The following is a 23,622-nucleotide window of genomic DNA, read 5'->3' as shown; positions in this document are numbered from 1 at the left end:
AAGATGTGTTGTTTTGGAAGTCGTAGCCAGCTAAGACATGAGAAAAACTCAACAGGATGGGGCCCTTTTACCTGAGTGTTAAACACGGGAATTTCGGTCCCAGCTAACCTGTGGGAGGCGAAGCAGACAGGAAAGTGGGATTCCAGCTGGAGGCAGGATGCTGCTCAGCTTCTCGGGGAAGATGGTCACATCCTGGCGACTCAACGCTGAAAGGACTCGCTTAGACCTGGCTCGTGATTTCTGAGCAGCACAGCAGCCCCTGATCACTTTATTTTCCAGGAAACTCAGCCAGTACTTCCTAGTTAACTGTCCTTCAGCACATGCACTGACTTCCAAGGAAATTTTAATACCCCCTCTCTTACTCTTTAAACCTGTTACTGGTAGCCTTGAATTACCAACTTCAGGAAGAGCAGGGACTATAGGAGAGAAATAGAACATGCTTACTTGCTTTTACATTTGTGACTGACGTGTTCTTCCTTGCCATATTGCAGGGATTCTGGAATGACAACCTGATTACTACACAGTGGCTGCAGGGGCAAAGCCTGGCGCCTTCAGGACAAAACAGTGCTATCCCACAGACCACTTGCTGTGTGAGATGAAGAGGACTGCCAACTAAAGACTAAGCTGCAATCAGCCCTGTTAGATTGGAGGAATCAATCTAACGTGGAATCTCAACATGGAATTTGAGGTGGAGGGAAGCATTGGCATGCATTCCTAACTTTGCCAAAGTCTCATTAGTAATTCCACTAGGCTTTAAGTTCCTTGAGGGCAAGAATCATATTTATTAGGGTTATCAACATATCACCAGGCTGGCACAGTGCCTAACATAGCAAGTACTGAATGAATAAACCTCTCTCCTCCCTTCATCTGTGAGTCTGTATATAATTATGTGTGCATGTGTATGTGTTGCTATGGAGACATAAATACATTTCTCATAAAAACCTTGCTCTAGGGCAGTGGTTCTCAACCTTCTGGCCCTTTAAATACAGTTCCTCATGTTGGACCCAACCATAAAATTATTTTCATTGCTACTTCATAATGTAATGTTGCTACTGTTATGAATCGTAATGTAAATATCTGATATGCAGGATGGTCTTAGGCGACCCCTGTGAAAGGGTCGTTCAACCGCCAAAGGGGTCGCGACCCACAGGTTGAGAACCGCCGCTCTAGGGTCTAGAACAGCCGTAGGCAAACTACGGCCTGCGGGCTGGATCCGGCCCGTTTGAAATGAATAAAACTAAAAAAAAAAAAGACCGTACCCTTTTATGTAATGATGTTTACTTTGAATTTATATTAGTTCACACAAACACTCCATCCATGCTTTTGTTCCGGCCCTCCGGTCCAGTTTAAGAACCCATTATGGCACTCGAGTCAAAAAGTTTGCCCACCCCTGGTCTAGAACACTCAACTTCAGTGGAGGGTACTAAATCTCAAACAAAGGAAGTAGTTTTCCCTTTCTTGCTCTTCACCAAATTACATTATGTAAGCTGTAAATACAGGGATGGGCAATAGTAGGGTTACAGTTGTGAGTACGAGAAACAGTTTGTTCTTGTATTACTATTTATTAACTAGTGATCCGACAAGCAAAATTGCGTGAGACCTGGGACCCTGGGGCTCCTGGATGGATTGCCCCAAAGAGGTAGGCTGGAGCCGAAGCCCCCGCCCCCCCGCCCCGCCCCCCAGGCCTCTTTCTCTGCTTCCTCCTCCTCCTCCTCCTCCTCCTCCTCACATTCTCCTTCACCTCCTCCTTGTCATCTTCCACTATGATAATGGCCTCTTCCTTTCCCTGTAGACTGGCTAATGTTATGCCCAGATTCCAAGATCCCCAAAAATTCCACACCGGGAGCCAGTTCGATGCAACAGCAGAAGGTCCTTTTATTTTTGGGCTAGCTAGACCGACCCCCATTCCCGGCCGGCCCGGCCCTGCTCCCGGCCGGCCCGGCGACAGGAAGAGAGAGTGCCCTCCCATGGGAAAATCCGGCTTAAATAGGGGGGTGACACAAGGGGATTGTGGGCCCTGCCGATTGGCCAGGCGTGAGCCGGGTCTTGTTACACAGGATGTGGTCATATCTATGGCGTGCACTTCCCTTGATTGTCATTGGTTAGTTTAAAATCCCGGGCGCAGCCAGCAGAGGCCTGGGCTTCCGGGAAGAAGGCTACACGTGGCCCCAACATGGAGGATACAGGCAAGATGGGGAGGAGTGCATAGCCCTCACCCTTTCATTCCCCCCTTTGTCTTGGAACTTCCGGCTCAATCATGAGTCGGGCTGCATTTCTATTCCACCGTCGCTAGAGGCCTGTACTGGGCATATCTTAACAAATGGTCTGGTGGAAGGGAAAGTAACAATTTTTATTGAAATAGGATTTTTCTTTTTAAAATTCCTCCATGGCCATTAAAAAGCCAAATCGAGATTAATTTATCTACTATTCTGATGTTTGCATAAATACAACAAGAACGGTAACTGAAAACCATCATTAGAAACTGGTCTTATTGAATTTATGCAAAGAGATGTATTGCCAGATTTCGGAGGAATTATATAAGAAGAAAAACATATTGATTTATTCTAAGATTTTCTGATTTTCTTTGCTAATTTCTTTTCATGCATAACCATGCCTTAGATTTTTATTCTAACCAGGCCTTTCCTAGCTTTACTACCCCTGACATGGGCATGGTCATGCAGGCCTGCAAGCAGTACACAGGCTGTCAACTGTCAACTGTCTCTCAACAGCGACCAAAACCTGATGGGCACCGTTCCCTGTTCAGTTGGGCACCTGCCCTCTTGGCAGCTAGGCACTCCTTACTTTCGGGGGTCATCCCGCACAGTTCTTTTTTTAGGACAACCAATATACATTCAAACCTGCAAGAGAATTAAAGGTTAATGTAACATATCAACACAATGAAACATAATACTGGCATCATGGCCGCTTTCAGGCAGCCAAATCTTCCGCTATTAAACATGTGATACTAAAGTCTATCCCCGATTTTTTTATAAGTTGTCCCTGTCTCTTTGGAGCCATGTCCATGAAGATGCAGGCATCATCTAAGTCTATTGTGGGGGCTCCTGGCGACAGGAGTGATCGCGAGTTATGTCACCAGCATCAGGCAGGTGGAGCACGCCGTAGCTTGAGCTTCAGTGGGTTGCGTTGATCTCTTTCGACACTCCATTTGGTGATGAAGTCTTTTTGGACCGTGGATGGGTCCGCTGACCGGACGTGAGTGTGATGGATCCAGGTCGCGACACCGTCTACCTTGAGAGCAGTGGGGGTTGTTAGCACCATAGTGTAGGGACCCTTCCAACGTGGCTCAAGAGTTTCTTGATGATGCCTTTTGACGTAGACCCAATCTCCTGGTCTGTGTCGATGAGGAGTTGGAATTGGGCTGGTCTCATAGATGGCGCGAAGGCGTGGCCAAATGTCCTCGTGTGCCCTCTGGAGCCCTCTTAAGGAAAGAGATAGTTCTTGATTTTCAAATTCAGCGAGAAAGTCAGCTTTAAGGTTAGGAATGATAGGGGGTGGCCTGCCAAACATGATTTCATAGGCAGTAAAGCCCAGGGTGTAAGGGGAGTTCCTTACCCGGTAAAGGGCATACGGTAGGAGAGCCACCCAGTCCCCGCCAGTCTCCATGGTTAATTTGGTAAGGGTCTCTTTTAGAGTTCTATTCATTCTTTCTACCTGACCTGAACTCTGGGGTCTATAAGCACAATGTAGTTTCCAATTTGCCCCAATAGCCCTGGTTACTACCTGTGTTACCTGTGAAATAAAGGCTGGCCCGTTGTCGGATCCTATCATAGCAGGAAAACCATACCTGGGTAAGATGTCTTCCAGCAGCTTCTTGGCCACCATCTGAGCTGTTTCACGCTTGGTTGGGTATGCTTCTACCCAGCCAGAGAAGGTATCTATAAATACTAAAAGATATTTATAACCATACTTCCCTGGTTTAATTTCAGTGAAGTCGACCTCCCATTGTGCTCCAGGTTTGGTGCCTCTGAGCCTGGTTCCTTCTTTATTTGATCCAACCCTTGCGTTTGTGAGTTGACAGGTCTTGCAGGCTGACACAACCTGATCTATCTTGGTATTCTGCTGGTGAATTTTGATCCTGGCATGTTGGATTAAGTCCTTCATTTTCCGGGCTCCCAGGTGAGTGGATTGGTGCATATGTTTTAATATCGTGTCCCCGAGCCAGTCTGGCAGTATAAGTTCTCCTTCTGGTGTATGCCACCATCCCTTTATTTCCTGGGCTTTAGGGAGCTTTTTGATACGTTGCAACTCCTCCTGGGAGTACTTGGGCTGGTCTGGTAGGACTGGGTCCCCTGGGTCTGGTAGTTGTAAGGCCATGGTAGGGACCCAGGTAAGGGCTACTGCCTTTGCAGCCTGGTCAGCCTTTTGGTTACCTTTAGCTACCAGGTCATTGGCTTTTTGGTGTCCCTGGCAGTGGATTATGGCTAACTTGGCAGGAAGCCATAAGGCTGAGAGCAGGTCGAGGATTTCCTGCTTATTTTTTATTGTCCGTCCCTCTGCTGTCAATAGCCCTCTCTCCTGGTAGATTGCCCCGTGAACGTGAGCTGTAGCAAATGCATAACGGCTGTCTGTGTAAACGTTAAGCCGCTTTCCAGCCCCCAGTGTCAGTGCCTTGGTGAGTGCAATGAGTTCTGCTCGCTGAGCTGATGTCCCAGGGGGCAGAGCCTCCGCCCACACAGTGTTCGTGTTGGCAACCACCCCCGCACCTGCATACCTGCACCCGTTCCGCACGAAGCTGCTTCCATCCGTGAACCAGGTGGCCTCTGCATCCGGGAGGGGCCGATCGGTCAAGTCCTTCCGAAGTCCATGTACCTGCTCCAGGATTCCCGCACAGTCATGTAGTGGGGCATCTAGGTCAGGGTCAGGTAGCAGGGTAGCAGGGTTGAGGGCCGCACTGGGAAGGAACCGCACTCTAGGGGGGTTGAGCAGCAAGCTTTGATAGTGGGTCATGCGAGCATTGCTCATCCATCTATCAGGAGGCTGTTTTAGGATCCCTTCAATGGCATGCGGGGTTGTGATCCAGATCTCCTGCCCCAGGGTCAGTTTGTCAGCATCCTTGACTAAGAGCGCGGTTGCTGCAATGATTCTTAGGCACGGTGGCCAGCCGGCGGCTACAGGATCCAGCTTTTTAGACAAATATGCTACTGGGCGACTCCAGGGGCCTAAAGCCTGGGTTAAAAACCCTTTTGCCACTCCTTTGCGCTCATCTACAAAGAGGCGAAAGGGTTTTGTAATGTCTGGTAGGCCCAGGGCTGGAGTAGCCAAAAGAGCTTTCTTTATCTGATTAAAGGCCATTTCTTCTGTCTCAGTCCATTTAAAGGCCTTCCCCTCCTTGGTGGCTTCATATAGGGGCCTGGCGATCTCAGCAAAACTTGGTATCCAGAGGCGGCAATAGCCAGCCAATCCTAGGAACTCCCTCACCTCCCTCCGGGAGGTGGGAGCAGGAATTTTCAAGACTGTCTCTTTTCTAGCATCTGACAACCGCCGCTGTCCGCCCTCCAGTATGTACCCCAGGTAACTCACCCTCTTTTGGCATATCTGAGCCTTCTTCGCAGAGGCCCGGTACCCTAAGGTCCCTAGGGTGGCCAGCAGATCTTTGGTCCCTTGTTCACAATCTTTGGCAGTATCAGCAGCAATCAGGATGTCATCTACGTACTGAAGGAGAGTGAGATTGGGGTGCTCTCTCCTGTACTCACCAAGGTCTTCATGCAGCGCCTCGTCGAAGATGGTGGGTGAATTCTTGAATCCTTGGGGCAATCGCGTCCAGGTTAATTGTCCACTGTAGCCTTCCTCTGGGTCATGCCACTCGAAGGCAAACAGGGGTTGGCTTTGAGGCGCTAGCGGCAGGCTGAAAAAGGCATCCTTCAAGTCTAGTACGGTATACCAGACTCTAGAGGGTGCCAGAGAGCTTAGGAGAGTGTATGGGTTAGGAATGGTTGGGTGTATATCCAGGACCCTTTTATTTACTTCCCGGAGGTCCTGGACTGGTCGATAGTCATTCGTGTGGGGCTTTCTGACCGGCAGGAGGGGGGTGTTCCAGGCAGATTGGCATGGAATCAGTACCCCTAGGCTTCGCAGTCTCCGGATGTGAGGCTGGATTCCCTTCCGAGCCTCCTGGGACATAGGGTACTGTTTTACTCTTATTGGGCTTTCTCCTGGTTTTAGCTCAACCAGGGTTGGGGCCCTGTGGGCGGCCAGTCCTACTCCCCCCGTCTCTGCCCAGGCTGTGGGGAATTCTTGCAGCCACCTGTCCATATTGTTCTCTACTGGGGGCGCCCCCTGGTGTAGGCGATATTCATCCTCCAGTCTCAGAGTCAGAACCTGGATGGGGTGGCCTTCGCTATCGGTAACCTGAGGCCCCCCTTGTCTGAAGGTTATTTGGGCTCCAATCTTGGTTAGCAAGTCCCGTCCTAAAAGGGGGTAGGGGCACTCCGATATTACCATGAAGGAATGGGATACCCGGCCCGTTCCTAGATCTACTGTTCTTCGGGTAGTCCATGGATACTGGCTCATGCCAGTTGCCCCTTGCACCCAGGACTTTTTATTAGCAAGCTTCCCCTGAGGTGTGCGGAGAACCGAATGTTGTGCTCCAGTGTCGACAAGGAAGTCAACAGGGGTCCCCTCCACTCTAAGAGTTACCCTGGGCTCGGGGAGGGGGTCCGAACCCCAACTCCCCTAATCACTCAGTCCTTCCAGCTCCAAGACCTCCACCCGGTCCGTCTTGCTTCCCCTTTTACCGGCCTTCTTTGGGCATTCTCGGACCCAGTGCCCTATCTCTTTGCAGTAAGCACACTGGTTCTGTTGCAGTTTTTTCTTCCCACTCCGGGCGATTTCCTTACCTCTTTCTTGGCCATCAGCAAGCTGGCGAAGGCGGCGGGTCCGCTCCTCAGGGGACTCCGTGGTGGTGGCTAGCAGAATCTTGGCCAGGTTTCGGGTCTGCTTGTCACTGGCAGCCACCATGGCGCGGGCTCGTCTATCCTCAGGGGACTCTCGGTTATTGAACACCTTCTCTGCCACTGCCAGTAAATCCTGTAAACTCTTTTCTCCTAATCTATCTATTCTCTGCAGTTTTTTTCTAATGTCCATGGCTGACTGGTTTATAAAACTCATGATTACAGCTGCCTTATTCTCAGGGGCTTCTGGATCCATGGGGGTGTAGGTGAGATATGCCTCCATGATCCGTTCTAGAAAGGCAGCTGGAGACTCATCTCTTCCCTGCTGTACGTTCCCTACCTTGGTCAAATTGGTGGGCTTCCTAGCAGCCCTATGGAGACCACCCATCAGAGTCTGGCGGTAGACCGAAAGCCTCTCCTTACCTTCTGCCGCGTTGAAATCCCATTCAGGCCTAGTTAAAGGGAAAGAGACATCTATCTGGGCCTGGTTTGTGGTTGGATTTCCATCCACACCAGGAACCATCTTCCGGGCCTCATTGAGGATCCTTTCTCTCTCTTCCGTTGTGAACAGAACCTGTAAAAGCTGCTGACAGTCGTCCCATGTGGGCTGATGGGTGAAAAGAACAGAATCTAGCAAGTCAATAAGTCTCCCCGGCTTTTCAGAGAACTTAGGGTTCTGTGCCTTCCAGTTATACAAATCGCCAGTTGAGAAAGGCCAATAGATATGGGGCTGGTTGCCATTCGCATCCGGGGGTCCAGCGGCCCGTAAGGGCAAGGTCTTAATAGTGGAGTCGGGGGCTGCGACAGACAGTTCCCGCTGAGCTCTTTGCCGGGTGAGAGGCGGGCCTCCTACTGGAACCGGAACTGAGGCCACTCCCAGAACCCCGCCCCAGGCACTCCCGGAACCCCGCCCCCAGGCACTCCCGGAACTGCGTCAGCTTCCCGCCACAGGGCAGGATCAAATCTCTCCGGCATCCTGTGGAAATGATATGGGGGAGGAAAAATTAACTCTTCTCCAGTTCCCCCCTGCAAAACCGGGTAGGGGGGAGCTGGAGCTGACGGCAGAGTGGTTTTTTTTCTCCTTCCTCTTCTCCGCTTCCTGCAAGGCAAGAATGGGTTCTGGCTCCGGAGGGTGTGGAGGTAGGAAGGGCCTAAGCCAAGATGGTGGATCTTCCACGAGGTCCTGCCAAGTAACAATGTAAGAGAGTTGACCAGGATGTCCCTCTTTGGGCTGGGAGACGATATCCCTAACCCGGCGGATGGTGGGGAGATCGAAAGTCCCCTCCAGTGGCCACCCGACATTAAAAATCGGCCACTCCCTGGAACAAAAGGCCCGCCACCGGTCCTTCCGAACCTCCGCACTGAGGTTGCTGGCTCTTTCCTCTACCTCTTTAAAATGACAGACCATAATGCTTAAAGGAGTAGTTTGAGTCTGTCCCATAATGTCTATCCAGTAAATCCACAAAATAAAACCAAAAAAACATAAACACAGGCAACTAAGGGGCCCTAAAATACAGTATTCCAACTCCATGGACGCGAAACCAAAATAATCTTCCAACTCCATGATGGTAAAAACCGAAAACGAAGCAAGGCTACTTCTACAGCCAGCGGAAGCTACCCGCCTACAGATCTCCCGACCTTGGAAGCAAAGCTAGTTCTACAGCCAGCAGAAGCTACCTGCCTACAGATCTCCCGACCTCGGAAGCAAAGCTACTTCTACAGATACAGATGGAGGATCGAGGCATCCCCCGACTCCTCCCGCCCTTTGTCCTCGTGCGTCCACGATCAATGTGGGCGAATACAGATTTCAGAAGTGAGCTCACACAGAAACAAACAAATACAAACATAAACGACACATACCGCGGTCAGCCAAGTCCTCCGAGCTGGGAGTCCCTGAATGGGGTTTGAGGATCCCAGACGAGCCCCCAAATGTTATGCCCAGATTCCAAGATCCCCAAAAATTCCACACCGGGAGCCAGTTCGATGCAACAGCAGAAGGTCCTTTTATTTTTGGGCTAGCTAGACCGACCCCCGTTCCCGGCCGGCCCGGCCCTGCTCCCGGCCGGCCCGGCGACAGGAAGAGAGAGTGCCCTCCCATGGGAAAATCCGGCTTAAATAGGGGGGTGACGCAAGGGGATTGTGGGCCCTGCCGATTGGCCAGGCGTGAGCCGGGTCTTGTTACACAGGATGTGGTCATATCTATGGCGTGCACTTCCCTTGATTGTCATTGGTTAGTTTAAAATCCCGGGCACGGCCAGCAGAGGCCTGGGCTTCCGGGAAGAAGGCTACACGTGGCCCCAACATGGAGGATACAGGCAAGATGGGGAGGAGCGCATAGCCCTCACCCTTTCAGCTAACACCTGGTACTCCCATCCCCCTATGCTACAGGTATCTAGGGCCTCTCCACCAAAGCCGCTGGGCTATGGCTCCGGCTCCGTAACCTGAATGTCTGAATGTCGATCTCCAGGCTTCTCCCCCCCCCCCCCCCCCGCCCGCCCCTCAGGAGAGAATGTTTCCAGGCTCTCTGCGGGAGGGGGCGCCTCCCCATACCCAGACTCAAAATCAGGATCCCAGTAGCAACACCTGGCACCCAGGGTGAAGTACGCGCGCACTCACCTCCTCCAGAATGACATGGGGGGGGGGGGTGGCGGGAGAGCAGGGCGCAATCCATCCCCTTCCTGTCAGCCAGCACCTGTGCCACTTCCGTTTCCTCTTTGAGCCTCCGGCGCTGCTCCAATGGAGGCAAGGGCAGTCTCATGAGCCGTGGTGGTGGCGGAGGTGGCAGCAGCAGCAGCCCCTCATTTTGAGAGGGCTCGGAGCTGCTCAGGCGGCAGGCCTTGGCAGGAGGCCCCTCCTCCGGGTGGTCCATGGTGACTGCACTCAGAGCACCGTGCTCGCCCTTCCCTCTCAGCCAGGCCGCTGCAGCCTGTCACACCTGAAGAGGAGCCACTGCACCTGAACACGACCAGCTCTGCTCGCAGCTCCACTCTGTGTTCCCTCCCAGGGAGCCTGTCCTATTCCCTCCACACCAAGTGCTCAGGTCCCACCCCTCCCTGACATCAAGGGCCTATTCTGCCTCCTCGCACACCCCGCTGCGCAGGCAGCCTCCTGCTGATGGGTTGTGAGGGCATGAGGGCATCACAGCATGATGGCGTGACGACCACCTAGGCCAGTGGTCCAGTGGTCAGCAAACCGCGGCTCGAGAGCCACAGGTGGCTCTTTGGCCCCTTGAGTGTGGCTCTTCCACAAAATAACACGTGTGGGCGCGCACGTACAGTGCGATTGAAACTTTGTGGCCCATGCGCAGAAGTCGGTTTTCGGCCTGGGCAAGTCTATTTTGAAGAAGTGGCGTTAGAAGAAGTGCGGGGTGTCGGTCAGCCCGGCAATGGGATATGCAGCGGGGTAGGCGCGTGTGCGCGCGATTAATGCAGGAGTTGAGGATGGGAGAGTTGGAAGGGGTTGACCTCAGCGAATATACCTCAATCAGATTGAGGACGTTTTTAGCAAAGGCCAGCTTAGGAGTACCCTAATTAAGTTAATAACAACGTAGCTGCCTATATAGTTTAAGTTTAAAAAATTTGGCTCTCAAAAGAAATTTCAATCGTTGTGCTGTTGATATTTGGCTCTGTTGACTAATGAGTTTGCCGACCACTGACCTAGGCTATTATATAGAAGAGTAGAGGCCTGGTGCACAAAATTCGTGCACGGGGGGGGGGGGTGTCCCTCAGCCCGGCCTGTACCCTCTCCAATCTGGGACCCCTCAGGGGATGTCCGACTGCCTTTTGCCATCTGGGACCGCTGGCTCCTAACCGCTCGCCTGCCTGCCTGCCCCTAACCACCTCTGCCTGCCTGATCCCCCTGACCATCTCTGCCTGCCTGCCTGATCACCCCTAACTGCTCCCCTGCTGGCCTGATCACCCCTAACCGCCTCTGCCTTGCCCTGCACCAGTGACCCAGGATTCCCTCCTCCAGCTGGTCGCAGGCACCCAGGACCAGGGGCGGCTTCGCTTGGGCCGGCTGCAGCCACAGAGGACCATGGGCGGATGGCTTGACCCTCTCCCGGGCTGCAGCCTGGCTGGTCCCCATTCCTCTCTCCCAAGTGTTGAGTGTCTGAGCAGTTATGGAGTGATGGTGTGACGATGTGAGGGCATGACGACCATTTGCAGATTAGCTCTTCATTATTTAGGATTATTGCACTATTTTCCATACGAAAAACTGTCAACCTACTTTTGCTCACCACTATGTGTAAAATGGTGGGTCTCGAGACTCTTCCTATGCAACTGTTTAATGCTCAGATGCCACCCTCCACTCATGACTCAGTTGCGACCTCACCAGCAATTGCCTTGTTAACACAAAGGAGCATGAGCCTTTTCTCTAAAGAGTTGTAGAATCACATCCTATAGATAAGACTTGTGTGAACACAAGCCACATAAGGAATCCTGCACGTCTGCGATGAAGTCTTTGACCCGGGGGCCTAGGGATGTAAAATACATCACAGAGAAGTGTCCATCAGCCTCCTGGCCTCGGCTGCCTTTGTGAGCCCACGTCCCTGCATGTGGTCACACCAGAGGCAGAATACATCTGTCTGCACCGAGTCAATAACAGGCCCAGCTCAGCCCCTAGGTCCTCACTAGTATTTTATTCTTTATACGCCTCAATCTCCATGACCTTCATGTTACCTCTTCCCTTCTCTTTTTGCAAACAGTTCTCCAATGAAAGGCTCTGGTTTCTCAGAGGAAAGCGGAGCATCATTGTGCATGTTCTAGAACAAAACTGTGGCCCTCGCTGGGTTGGCTCAGTTGTTAAGAGCGTACACCCACAGAATGAAGGGTCGTGGGTTCAATTCCAGTCAAGAGCAGGTACCTCGGTTGCAGGCTCTATCCCCAGGCCTGGGCCCTGTGGGAGGCAACCAATCAATGTGTGTCTCTCACATCAATGTTTCTCTCTGTGTCTCTTTCCCCCCTTTTCCACTCTCTCTAAAAATTAAAAATAAAAATCAATGGAAAAAATATCCTTGGGTGAGGATTACCACCACCACCACCGACAAGCTGTGAAAGTTCAGCCTCTGCTCTCATCCTTTCTGGTTTCAGATTAAAGTGCTGCCTTCTGGCCCCAGCTGGTTTGGTTCAGTGGACAGAGTGTCGGCCTCTGGACTGAAGGGTCCTGGGTTCAAATCTAGTAAAGAGCTTATGCCCGGGTTGCGGGCTCGATGCCCAGAAGGAGGTGTGCAGGAGGCAGCCGTTCAATGCTTCTCTCTCATCATTGCTGTTTCTATCTCTCTCCCTTTCCCTTCCTCTCTGAAATCAATAAAAAATAGATATATATATTTTAAAAAGTGCTGCCTTCTGTTTAAGTTCAATTCTTTCCACTTTGTTGTAGATCCCCTCCTGCCTAGATCTGGGCCTTATCAATTGTTCTGTCCACCTCGTCTACCTCTCCCTGTCCCAGCTGCATCCCCTACACCCTTACAGAGGTTTCATTGTAGAGGTGCAAGCCACTCTGACTCTCATTCAGATTATTTGGTAGTTGTGTGCATATTTCTCTCTCCTAGTAATTACAAGCTCCTGGAGGCCCAGACTGTGTTTTAGCTATCTCTAGCACTCTAGTCCCACGTCATCACATGAACTCAGTAAGGTATCCCCTGAATAAAGATAATATTACAAGGTAAAATGTAATATTTGATTGGCAAGTGAGTTATTTAGAAAATAATTGTTTTAAGAAGTCTGAGGAAACATTGTTTTATCTTCATCTATAGGCATTTATTTTGCAAACACGGGGGAGATAGTGAGAAAGAGGAACTAGCATTTGCAAAGCCTGTGAATATGGTGCATTTGGGTGACTCTATAAGCTGTCCTGTTTGGTGATGAAAATGATAGAGGCAGGGAGTGCCATGAGATTCACGTGCTAGATGACTGGCTGCAATGCAGGATGGATTGGTAGGGGCTAGAATGAAAAAATATTGACAAAGACATATTATCTTGACAAGAGTTAGCGATTGCACTTGGGAGGTGAGGGAGAAGGGTCATTCTTGCAGTATGGGTGTAGGTGGAAACAGTATCCACTGTTTTCTTGTTGACGGAAGGACACAGTGGTTAAGAGAATGATTCAGCGTCAGATCATCCGCCACCCTAGCTGTGTGCCCTCAGGCAAGCAAATTAACCTTTCTGGTCCTCAGACTCCTCATCTGAAAAGCTGTAACATGCCTAGCTCCTGCGGGATGCTAGGAGAATTAAATGAATTACTGAATGCCTCACTTGGAGCAGTCCCTGAATAAATCATAGCTATCACCAAGATTACCTTTCCTAACTTCCTTCTCTGTTCTTTCTAAGTGCGGATGAGTAGAAATGAAAAAGGTAGGAGTGGTATGTTAAAAACCAGAGTATAATTAAATACAAAAGGCTTAATGGATCTGTTACTTTGTCTAAGACAAGGGACTGAGTAAATGGCCTTTGTATCTGGAACACATAGATGGGTCCATAAAACTGTAAACCGGTTCATAACAGTATATAACTAAAAAATACAATGTCTGAAAAATAAAATTTGTATCTATAGAAAAACCATATCAAAAGTACAGACTGAAGTATTGCTTAACACATGATTTTCAAGTTTACTCTTTTTTAACATTTTTATTTATGGATTTTAGAGGCAGAGGAAGGGAGATGAGAGAAACATCGATTTGTTGTGCTACTTCTTCATGCATTCATGGCTGCTTCTGGTGTGTGCCCTGAGCGGGGACTGAGCCCGAAACTTCGAGTGTCTGCACCATGCTCTACCAGTCACCTACCGGCCAGGGACTCGTGTGTGTGTGTGTGTGTGTGTGTGTGTAAACATTAAGTGTAATATTTTGTAAGCATCATTTGTATACTAAACAAATGGAAAATAGCGTTTGGAACAGCTGGGTGTGCGTTACATGGCCGCTCACAGGAGTGGGACCCGCCCCGCCCCATCCCATACGAGAGAATAAACCCGAGAGGCAGGCCACTCGCCTTCAGGATTCAGCTCTCACCTCTCGTGTCGCATGAAAAGTCATTCTTTCACGACTGCTTTTTCAAATGCATCGATTCCTGCCATTCTTACAAGTGTTTTATCAAATGACAACAAACGGAGAAATGGTCTGTAAAGTGCGGAGCCTTATCCAGATGAAAAGCCCTTTCCATCACCGACGGCAGATGGGTGAGGTCCGGCGCTTCCCCAGCCCGGACACACCGCCTTTCCGGGAGCCAGGTCGGGGCCTCCGACGACCCAGGGCCACCCGGCTCAGTGGACCCGGTTACCCGGCAGCTGACCCGGCAGCCGAGCCTCTTTTTTCTCTTTTCGCCCCGCTCCTGCCGGCCCGCAGCGGGGTCAGCCCCGCGTCCTCGGGCATCTGACCGGGCGCAACAAGCCGAGGGAAGGCCCAGCCAGCGATCGCTCTGCGCTCTGCTGCTCGCGCCTCCCGGTGGCCCGGAGCCGGGTCGCGCATGCGCGCTAGGGAGGCCGCGGAGCAGGCCGGGCCAACGGTAGCTGGCTCTCCCGCCGCAACGCGCTGGTTGCTAGGAGTCGGCGACGCCTCTGCGAGCGGCGATGGAGCCGGGGAAGGTGGGTGCACACGGGCTCTGGGGAGTTCGCGGACCTTGGCTAGTTGGCCCATCTCCCCAGTGTCCAGGCACCTGGCGGCCCTGGGCTCGGGCCGGACTCCCGTGACCGCTTAGCCTCGGGGTCTCGGATGGGCCGGGGTCCGTGTGCGGTTTACCGCCTCCTTTTACCCGGCGCTTAACGTGCACAGACTCCCCGACCTCTGTCTTCTGTCCTTTCCCCTCTCGTTTTCTTAAGTTATCCTGTAGCGTAAGGTTCCTGTGATTTGTTAGTAGGTTGATTTTTAAATCTGAAAACCAAGCATGTTATATGATTACATGCGCAGGATTCACTGCAGACCTACGTGTGATTGGGCCGAGAATGTCATTGTTGTTGACATTTCATGATGTCAAAAGGAAAGCTCTCGTTTACCTTCACTTCGGGGATCTCTCTCTCCCTCTCTCCCCCGCCCCTCCCTTTTTTCTTTCTCCATCCTCTCTCTCTAGAACTCTGATTCAGTCTCTCGTTAAGTGTTGGACTGGCGGCTTGTATTTCCCATCTCTTTGCCTTTTTAAAAATATAGGTATATTAGGGGGATTTCTCCAACTTTATAGTTAGCTTTATTTACTTAAATGTTTTAGTTTGTTACATTTAATATTAAGAATTCTTGTTCTCATATTGCTTCTTTTGTAGCATGTTTTAATTTGTGCTTAAAAGATTTTTAATATCTTCCAGAGGATATAACTCTTATGCCTTTAGAAAAATAAAATAAATACTTCTGTTCATTTTCTTGGGTCATTTTCTCTATTTGTCTTGATTCTTTTCTCTCTCTTTTTAAAATCCCCGCTAAGGATATGCTTTTATTGAATTTAGAGAGATTGGAGGGGAAAGAGAGAGAACATCAATGAAAAACATCGATAGGTTGCCACGCCAGGGCCAGGGAGGAAACCTGCAGCCTCGGTATGTGTCCTGATGGGGAATCGAACCCGAAACCTGTTGGTGTACAGGACAATAGTCTCACCAACTGAGCCACCGGGCCAGGGTGATTCTTCTCTTTCTGATGTTGGTTTTTCTTAAATGCCTGACTGACCCTTCATATTTATGAATGAAGCACCAGCCTCCTTAAAGTAAGCTTTCTGAGTGTTGGGACTGCACTGATAGGCCGCAGAGGGACCTGGAAAAGGGAGGACTGTGTTGCCTATGCTTAGGCAGAGCCTTGAGGCAGTATGGACATTTATATTGTGAAGTAGCCAAAGAAACACATTCTGTAATAATTTATAGGTAATTTTAGATTAGTGAATAATTTTTAAAAATCTGTGTGACTGTTACCATTTATTCTGGTCGATAGACAATAAATTCTTGCGTATTCAGGACTGATTGCCATTGACCAGAATGGCCTAATGAAAAGCAGCTTGCTAGAGCTTGCCAAATGATTATTTTAAACTTGGAAAATTCCAACTTTATACTTTTCTTTTTAGAGAAGAACCAAAGATGAAACATGGACAGCAGATGACCTCCGAAAACACCTTTGGGTAAATGTATTTCAAAGATTTGAGCTGGGGTCTGATTGGACAGTTTCTCCTGGTTCTCAGCCCTACACAACTTTGCTCCCACGTGGCTCATTTCAGGGGTGTTCTCGACTCATGTGGTTAGTAGCTCTGGGTCTGTGGTGGGAAAGGGTTTCCTAGCCCAGCCTGCATGTCACCAACTCTGGCTTCTTTCATGGTTCAGAGCCCAGGCTGTGTGTGTACATGTATGGTGTGTGCATTGTGCGTGTCTGTGTGTGTGTATGTGTACATACGTGGAGAGAGGCTTGGGGATTGAGAGAGATCCCCTGAGAGTTTTATAAGGAAGGTCCTTGTTCTTGAATAGGACCTGGATGGGCCTAGTCTCAGAGACTGTGACACAGCTTCAGTACCTTGTTCTCTATTTTTTTTCTTTATGAAAATCTAAACTGAAAGAAGCTGTGAGTTCTCAAGGCTCACCCCAGGGCTTCCACAAGCCATTCCTGTGTGCCATTTAGTCATTGATTTGCATATTTATTCTGCTATTTCTTTTTTTCCCCCTTCAGTATCCTGTTTCTTTCTTTCTAATCTTGGTAGTGTTTTAGATTTGACTTGCCAACACATGGGAATATGTCTCCCAAGTGGGCGCTGGTCTGCAGTCATAGAAATGCTAAGTGTGACACCTCTGTGGCTGTGGAGGCTTCTGCCCTTCCTGCTGGCGGGAGAGCAGGACACAGTGGCAGCTGGTGGTTTTGAGGCTGTCACGCTCAGAAACCCCTTCCTTTTTCTTGCTTTGGCTGCACAGTCGACACTTCCTAGAGAAGATAAGAAACACAAGGAAAAGAAGCTACATAAGGACTTGGAAACGGATGCCCCCGAGTCCAAGGAGCAGAAGCCCAGGGACCCAGACCGGGATGCCAAGCACAGGGAGAGGGTGGCAGACAGAGACCGCCATGGCTCCAGGGAGTATCCTCGTGGGGACAGAGACAAGGAGAAGCCACGGGAGAGGAGAAGGGACTCCCGGGACCTGGACAGAGAGAAGCTGAGGGACAAGGCCCGAGAGCATGACACAGAGAAGCACCAGAGCCGAGGCAAAGACCGGGAGAGGGACCGGGAGCGTGAGGGAGAGCACCGGGTGCGGAGGGAAGAGCCCAAGCCTGCGGCCAGGCACCACTGGCCTGAGCACAGGATGCGGTCAGGTGCGTGTCTGGGCTGTGGCCTTCCCAGGGCCAGGCATGTGGGCGAGCCCCTCTGCAGTGCTCACTCCCCACGTCGGCCTCACCCTGGCTTTTCGTTTGGTTGTGCCCCTGCTGAACTGTGTGCTTTGCAAGATGGTTGCCTTTTGGGTATTTTAGAACTCATTTCAATGAATGAAAGGAGTAACGATTTTCTCATGTGCTAGAGTTTTACTATTGAAACATTCCCGATTAATTATCTTCGTAAATCTCAATCCACATTGTCGATAAACAAACATTATGCTCTTTGGTAAAAGAATTTCTCAGAAGTATCAGTTTTATTTTAAGCAATATTTAACAGTTTGTCCGAATGTTTAATTTGGTCCTTATCTTTGAAAATGTTGATTCTCTTCATTTTAAACCTAATGACTTTTTTTCTTGGCAGATTCAAAAGTGAAATTCTAGTTTTTCACTATTGGAGGGAGCTGTGTGTATTGTCACTGGGTGTGTGTGGCTCTTCTGGTCCCTTTGGCCTCTCACAGGTGGGGTAGGGGGCAGTGACCGGCTGTAGGTGGCGTTTTTCTGGACGCTGTGCTGCCCCAGCACCTCTGTTGGTGACGCAGGGTCCAAAGGTGCGTGCATTGGGCTGGTGCCTCTGAGTTCCAGCAGCTAGGCTGCATCTGCCAGGTTGCCTCCTTAGCAGGTGCCACTGTCATCTCCTTTATTCCATTTTTGTATGTGATTTTTTAATTTTTAATTTATCTTTATTGTTGAAAGTATTACAGATGTTCCCCTTTCTTCCCCATTGACCGCTTGTAGCCCACCCCCACCCCTCACTCCAGGCCTTCCCCGCACTATTGTCTGTGTCCAGGGGTTATGCACATGTGCATACAAGGTCTTTGGTTAATCTCTTCCCAGCCACCCACCTACCCCTGTTGTCTCTCTGAGATTCGTTTTTAGTTTAGATTCCAGGACTTTCCATTCTTGAGATTGTAGAATGTGGTCTAATAGAAGAATATGTTTTCATGTGTTAATACATAATTTTGTAATGCAGTATTTACAAAGACTTCAGCAAGATGCCTGAAGTTTGGGAATGTTAAAAGTATGTTTTCTTGCCCTCGCCAGTTTGGCTCAGTGGATAGAGCGTCGGCCTGTGGATTGAAGGGTTCTGGGTTTGATTCCGTCAAGGGCACCTACCTCGGTTGCAGGCTCAATCCCTGGCCCTGGTTGGGACGCATGTGGGAGGCAACCAATCGACATTGATGTTTCTCTCTCTGTCTCTCCCTCTCGATTCCACTCTCTCTAAAAAAATCAATGGAAAAATGTCCTCTGGTGAAGATTAACAACAAAAACAAACAATAAAAGTATGTTTTCTTTTTATAGTAAGTAAAGTAAGAACTGACGAGAATGAGAGGAGGGATGAGAACTCTGAAAGAGGAGATGAAGAGAGAGAAAGAAGATACCGAGAAAGGAAGGTATGCATACCAGGCCCCAAACACTGCAAATTGATGACATGTTAGTGTTAGAGGCATTGGGGAAATTTTGTAACATAGACTTTGAGGCTTGGGAAGACACCCAGGGGGTAAGTTCTGCATTAAGTCATAATTATGTCCTTATGATCATTTCTGGAATCAAACTTGCTGGATCGGGGTAAATGTAGACGCCCCCATTTGCCTTATATAAAAGCTTTAGTTACTTATGTCCTCAGGGTCCTGTCCCTGTGTCCTCAGCAGATGTGTCCCAGGCGGTGTCCTGACTCAGGAGGACAGGTGCGTGGCATTTGTACTCCTGTGGCAGGTGTGTCCTGCAAGCTGATGTCTGATACCTGTGGCAAACCCACCTGCAGCATTTGTTCCCTTTTAGTGGAGTCCTTTTTAAAAAAAAAAAAAATGCTTTATTTTTGAAAGTATTACATATGTCCTCTTTTCCCCCCATAGACCCTCTCCAGCCCGCCCCAGGCCCTCACCGCCCCATTGTCTGTGTCCATGGGCCATGCATATCTGCATACAATGTCCTTGGTTGATTATCTCCCACCCACCCACGCTCCACTGCCTTCCCTCTGAGATTCCGCACTCTGTTCCATGCTTCCATGTCTCTGGATACACTCGGTTCATCAGTTTATTTTGTTACTTAGATTCCACATAAGAGTGAGATCATGTGACACTTGTCTTTCTCTGACTGACTTATTTCACTTAGCATGATACTCTCCAGGTGCCTCCATGCTGTCTCAAAGGGTAAGAGATTCTTCTATTTTACTGCTGCACAGTATTCCATGTGTAAATGTACCACAGCTTTTTGTCCACTCATCTACTGATGGGCACTTGGGCTGTTTCCACATCTTAGCTATTGTAAATTATGCTGCTACTAGAGGCCCGGTGCACAAAATTTGTGCATGGGGTGGGGGTCCCTCAGCCTGGCCTGCACCCTCTTCAATCCGGGCACCCTAGGGGGATGTCTGACTGCTGGTTTAGACCACTGGCTCCTAACCACTCACCTGCCTGCCTGCCTACCTGATCACCCCCTAACCCCTCTGCCTGCCTGCCTAATCGCCCCTAACCGCCCTCCCCTGCCGGCCCAATCACCCCTAACCACCCTCTCCTGTGGCCCGATCACCCCTAACCGCCCTCCCCTGCTGGCCTGATCGCCAATAACTGCTCCCCTGCTGGCCTGATCGCCTCTAACCGCCTCTGCCTTGGCCCCCGCCACCATGGCTTTGTCCGGAAGGAGGACTGACAACCAGAAGATGTCTGGTCAACCCGGTCTAATTAGTATGTTACCCTTTCATTAGTATAGATGAACATAGGGGTGCATATATTCTTTCTGATTGGTGTTTCGGGTTTCTTATGACATATTCCTGGAAGTGGAATCACTGGGTCAAATGGAAGTTCCATCTTTAATTTTTTGAGGAAACTCCATACTGTTTTCCATAATGGCTTCATCAGTCTGCATTCCCACCAGCAGTGTACTAGGGTTCCCTTCTCACCACATCCTCGCCAGCACTTGTCGTTTGTTGATTTGTTGATGGTAGCCATTCTGACAGGTGTGAGGTGATATCTCATTGTGGTTTTAATTTGCATCTCTCTGATGATCAGTGACTTTGAGCATTTTTCATATGTCTCTTGGCCTTCTGTATGTCCTCTTTGGAGAAGTGTCTATTAGGTCCTTTGCCCATTTTTTCATTGGGTTGTTTGTCTTCCTTCTGTTAAATTGTATGACTTTCTTATATATTTTTGATATTAACCCTTTATCAGATGTATCATTGCCAAATATGTTCTCCCATGCAGTAGGCTCCCTTTTTGTTTTGTTGGTGGTTTCTTTTGCTGTGCAGAAGCTTTTATTTTGATGTAGTCCCATTTGTTTATTTTATCCTTAGTTTCCTTTGCCCTAGGAGCTGTACCATAAACATATTGCTACGAGAGATGTCTGAGATTTTGTTGCCTATTATTTCTTCTAGGGTTTTTATGGCTTCATGACTTACATTTAAGTCTTTTATTAATTTTGAGCTTATTCTTGTGTATGGTGTAAGATGGTGTCTAGTTTCATTTTTTTGCCAGTATCTGCCCAATTTTCCCAACACCATTTATTGAAGAGACTGCCTTGACTCCATTGTATGCTCTTGCCTCCTTAGTCAAATATTAATTGAGCATATTGGCTTGGGTCAATTTCTGGGGTCTCTCTTCTATTCCATCCTATATAATAAAAGTATAGTATGCAAATTGTCCCCCTGACCAGAAGTTTTTCTGGGAGTTTGATGACCAGGGGACGGGGCCTGCCGGGGGAAGAGAGGTTGTACCTGATGGTAGCTGGCAGCTGCTAGGGACCCAACCAGTGTACAAATTTCATGCACTGGGCCTCTATTTGATCTATATGCCTGTTCTTGTGCCAGTACCAGGCTGTTATGATTAAGGTGGCTTTGTAGTTTAACTTGAAATCTGGTATTGTGATTCCTCCAACTTTGTTCTTCTTTCTCAAGATTGCTACAGCTATTTGGGAAATGTTTTGGCTCCATATAAATTTTTGGGGTATTTGTTCTAAATCTGTGAAATATGCTGTTGGTATTTTAATGGGGATGGCATTAAATCTGTGGATTGCCTTGGGTAGTATGGACATTTTAATGATGTTGATTCTACCAATCCATGAACACAGTATATTCTTCCACTTGTTTATATCTTTTTCTTTCTCTTTTTTCAACCTCTTACAGTTTTCTGAATACAGATCTTTTGCCTCTTTGGTTAAGTTTATTCCTACGTATTTAATTTTTTTTGTTGCAATGGTAAATGGGGCTGCTTGTTTACTTTCTATTTCTGAGAATTCATAGCTCCTATCTATAAAAGGCTAATATGCAAAGTGTCCCCTCAGGAGTTTGACTGGGAGACCGGGAATTCGATCACTCGCTTGATGTATGCTGACCACGGTTGGGGCGTGGAACGAAGGAAAGCCCCAGCCGGCAGCTGGAAGGCCCCAATTGGCCCTGATCGCCTGCCAGGCCTAGGGATCCTATCTGTGCACAAATTTCATGCACCGGGCCTCAAGTTGGTGTATAAAAATGCCATCGATTTATGGGTGTTGATTTTGTATCCTGCTACATTGCCAAATTCATGTATTAAATTTAGTAGTTTTTTGGTGGAGTCTTTAGGTTTTCTATGTATAATATCATGTCATCTGTGAATAATGACAGTTTCACTTTCTCCTTTCCCATTTGGATGCCTTTTATTTCTTATCTCATCACTGTGGCTAGGACTTCCATACTATGTTGAATAAGAGTGGACATCCCTGTCTTGTTCCTGTTCTTAGGGGAAATGGTTTTAGTTTTTGCCCACTGAGTATGATGTTGGCTGTAGTATTATCATATATGGCCTTTATCATGTTGAGATATGCTCCCTCTATTCTGACTTGCTGAGAGTTCTTATAAAAAATGGGTGTTGGATTTTGTCAGATGCTTTTTCTGCATCTATTAATGTGATCATGTGATTTTTGCCTTTCAATTTCTTTACATGAGGTATCCCATTTATTGATTTGTGACTGTTGTACCAGCCTTGCATCCCTGGATTAAATCCCACTTGGTCATGGTCTTTTTAATGTATGGCTGGATCCGATTTGCTAATATTTTTTTAAAAATATTTTATTGATTTTTTACAGAGAGGAAGGGAGAGAGATAGAGAGTTAGAAACATCGATGAGAGAGAAACATCGATCAGCTGCCTCCTGCACATCTCCTACTGGGGATGTGCCCGCAACCCAGGTACATGCCCTTGACCGGAATCGAACCCAGGACCCTTCAGTCCGCAGGCCAACGCTCTATCCACTGAGCCAAACCGGTTTCGGCAATTTGCTAATATTTTGTTGAGGATTTTAGCATCTATGTTCATCAAGAATATTGGCCTGTAATTCTCTTTCTTTGTAGTGTCTTTATCTGGTTTTGGAATTAAGATAATGCTGGCCTCATAAAAAGAGTTTGGAAGTGTTCCTTCTTCTTGGATTTTTTGGAAGTTTGAGGAGTATAGTGTTAGTTCTTCTTTGAATGTTTGGTAAAATTCCCCTGTGAAGCTGTCTGGACCTGGGCTTTTATTTGCTGGGAGTTTTTTGATTACTGATTCTATTGCATCAGTTGTTATTGGACTAATCAGGTTTTATGATTCTTCCTGACTCAGTTTTGGGAGATTGTATTTTTCTAATAATTTGTCCATTTTATCTACATTTTCCAGCTCGTTGGCATATAGCTGTTCATAGTATTTTCTTACAATCCTTTGTATTTTTGTGGTGTCAGTGGTTACTTCTCTGCTTTCGTTTCTGATTTTATTTATTTGGGTCCTCTCTCTTTGTTTCTAGATGAGTTTGGCTAACAGTTCATCAATTCTGTTTATCTTTTCAAAGGACCAGTTCTTGGTTTCATTGATTTTTTTTATTTGTGTTTTTTTTTTTTTACTCTTCATATCATTTATTTCTGCTCTAATCTTTATTATTTCCTTCCTTCTACTTATTCTGTGCTTTCTTTCTTTCTTTTTTTTTTTTTAAATATATTTTATTGATTTTTTACAGAGAGGAAGGGAGAGAGATAGAGAGTTAGAAACATCGATGAGAGAGAAACATCGATCAGCCGCCTCCTGCACATCTCCTACTGGGGATGTGCCCGCAACCCAGGTACATGCCCTTGACCGGAATCGAACCTGGGACCCTCCAGTCCGCAGGCTGACGCTCTATCCACTGAGCCAAACCGGTTTCGGCTCTGGGCTTTTCTTATTGTTCTCTTTCTAGTTCTTTAAGATGTAGGGCTAAATAGTTCATTGTTGATTTTTCGTGTTTTGTTTTTTGTTTTTTTTTTAATTTTTTTTAATTTTTTTTAATTTTTTTTATTTTTCGCTTAAAGTATTACAAAGGGTATTACATAAGTGTCCTTTTTTCCCCCCCACCCTTGACAAACCCCTACCCTCCCTTATCCCCCAGTGTCTTATGTCCATTAGTTATGCTTATATGCATG

At 48.2% G+C, this 23,622-nt stretch overlaps 2 protein-coding genes across 3 annotated transcripts in view; one reads left to right on the top strand and one right to left on the bottom strand.

Moving 5' to 3' along the window:
- Window positions 1-1,891: 1,891 nt before the first annotated feature.
- On the bottom strand, window positions 1,892-7,195 carry LOC139016037 (uncharacterized). Of its 2 annotated transcripts, XM_070423550.1 has the most exons (5): window positions 6,858-7,195; window positions 5,542-5,673; window positions 4,733-4,830; window positions 3,806-4,096; window positions 1,892-3,439 (listed from the first exon to the last, which is right to left on the bottom strand). In XM_070423550.1, exons 1-5 carry the CDS (start codon window positions 6,870-6,872, stop codon window positions 3,100-3,102), a joined length of 876 nt encoding a protein of 291 aa, XP_070279651.1. In that variant the 5' UTR covers window positions 6,873-7,195; the 3' UTR covers window positions 1,892-3,099. The 2 variants fall into 2 exon arrangements, 1 of the variants encoding a protein (XP_070279651.1); XR_011472588.1 differs by lacking the exons at window positions 5,542-5,673; window positions 6,858-7,195 and having other exon boundaries at window positions 3,806-3,905; window positions 4,733-5,185.
- Window positions 7,196-14,389: 7,194 nt separating this feature from the next.
- Window positions 14,390-23,622, top strand: part of DYNC2I1 (dynein 2 intermediate chain 1) — a 69,628-nt gene continuing 60,395 nt past the window's right edge. The window contains 4 exon segments of the mRNA XM_070423549.1: window positions 14,390-14,489; window positions 15,944-15,997; window positions 16,776-17,169; window positions 18,529-18,620. Coding sequence (XP_070279650.1) covers window positions 14,475-14,489; window positions 15,944-15,997; window positions 16,776-17,169; window positions 18,529-18,620 — 555 coding nt within the window. The 5' untranslated portion in view covers window positions 14,390-14,474.

The sequence above is a fragment of the Myotis yumanensis genome, unplaced genomic scaffold, assembly GCF_028538775.1.
Source record: "Myotis yumanensis isolate MYYU_CA2020_CCGP unplaced genomic scaffold, mMyoYum1.0.hap1 SCAF_9, whole genome shotgun sequence".
In the NCBI taxonomy this organism is placed as follows: domain Eukaryota; kingdom Metazoa; phylum Chordata; class Mammalia; order Chiroptera; family Vespertilionidae; genus Myotis; species Myotis yumanensis.
Note: the sequence above shows the minus strand (reverse complement) of the source record. Positions and strands in the feature narration are given on the sequence as shown.

Excerpts from the sequence above, each read along its gene's own strand:
- LOC139016037 (XM_070423550.1), bottom strand. Across the intron at positions 4,097-4,732 it reads TTCGTGCGGAACGGGTGCAG|GATCAAAATTCACCAGCAGA; the intron begins GTATGCAGGTGC and ends CCAACATGCCAG. Across the intron at positions 3,440-3,805 it reads CTGGAAGACATCTTACCCAG|AGGGCTCCAGAGGGCACACG; the intron begins GTATGGTTTTCC and ends TCTTTCCTTAAG.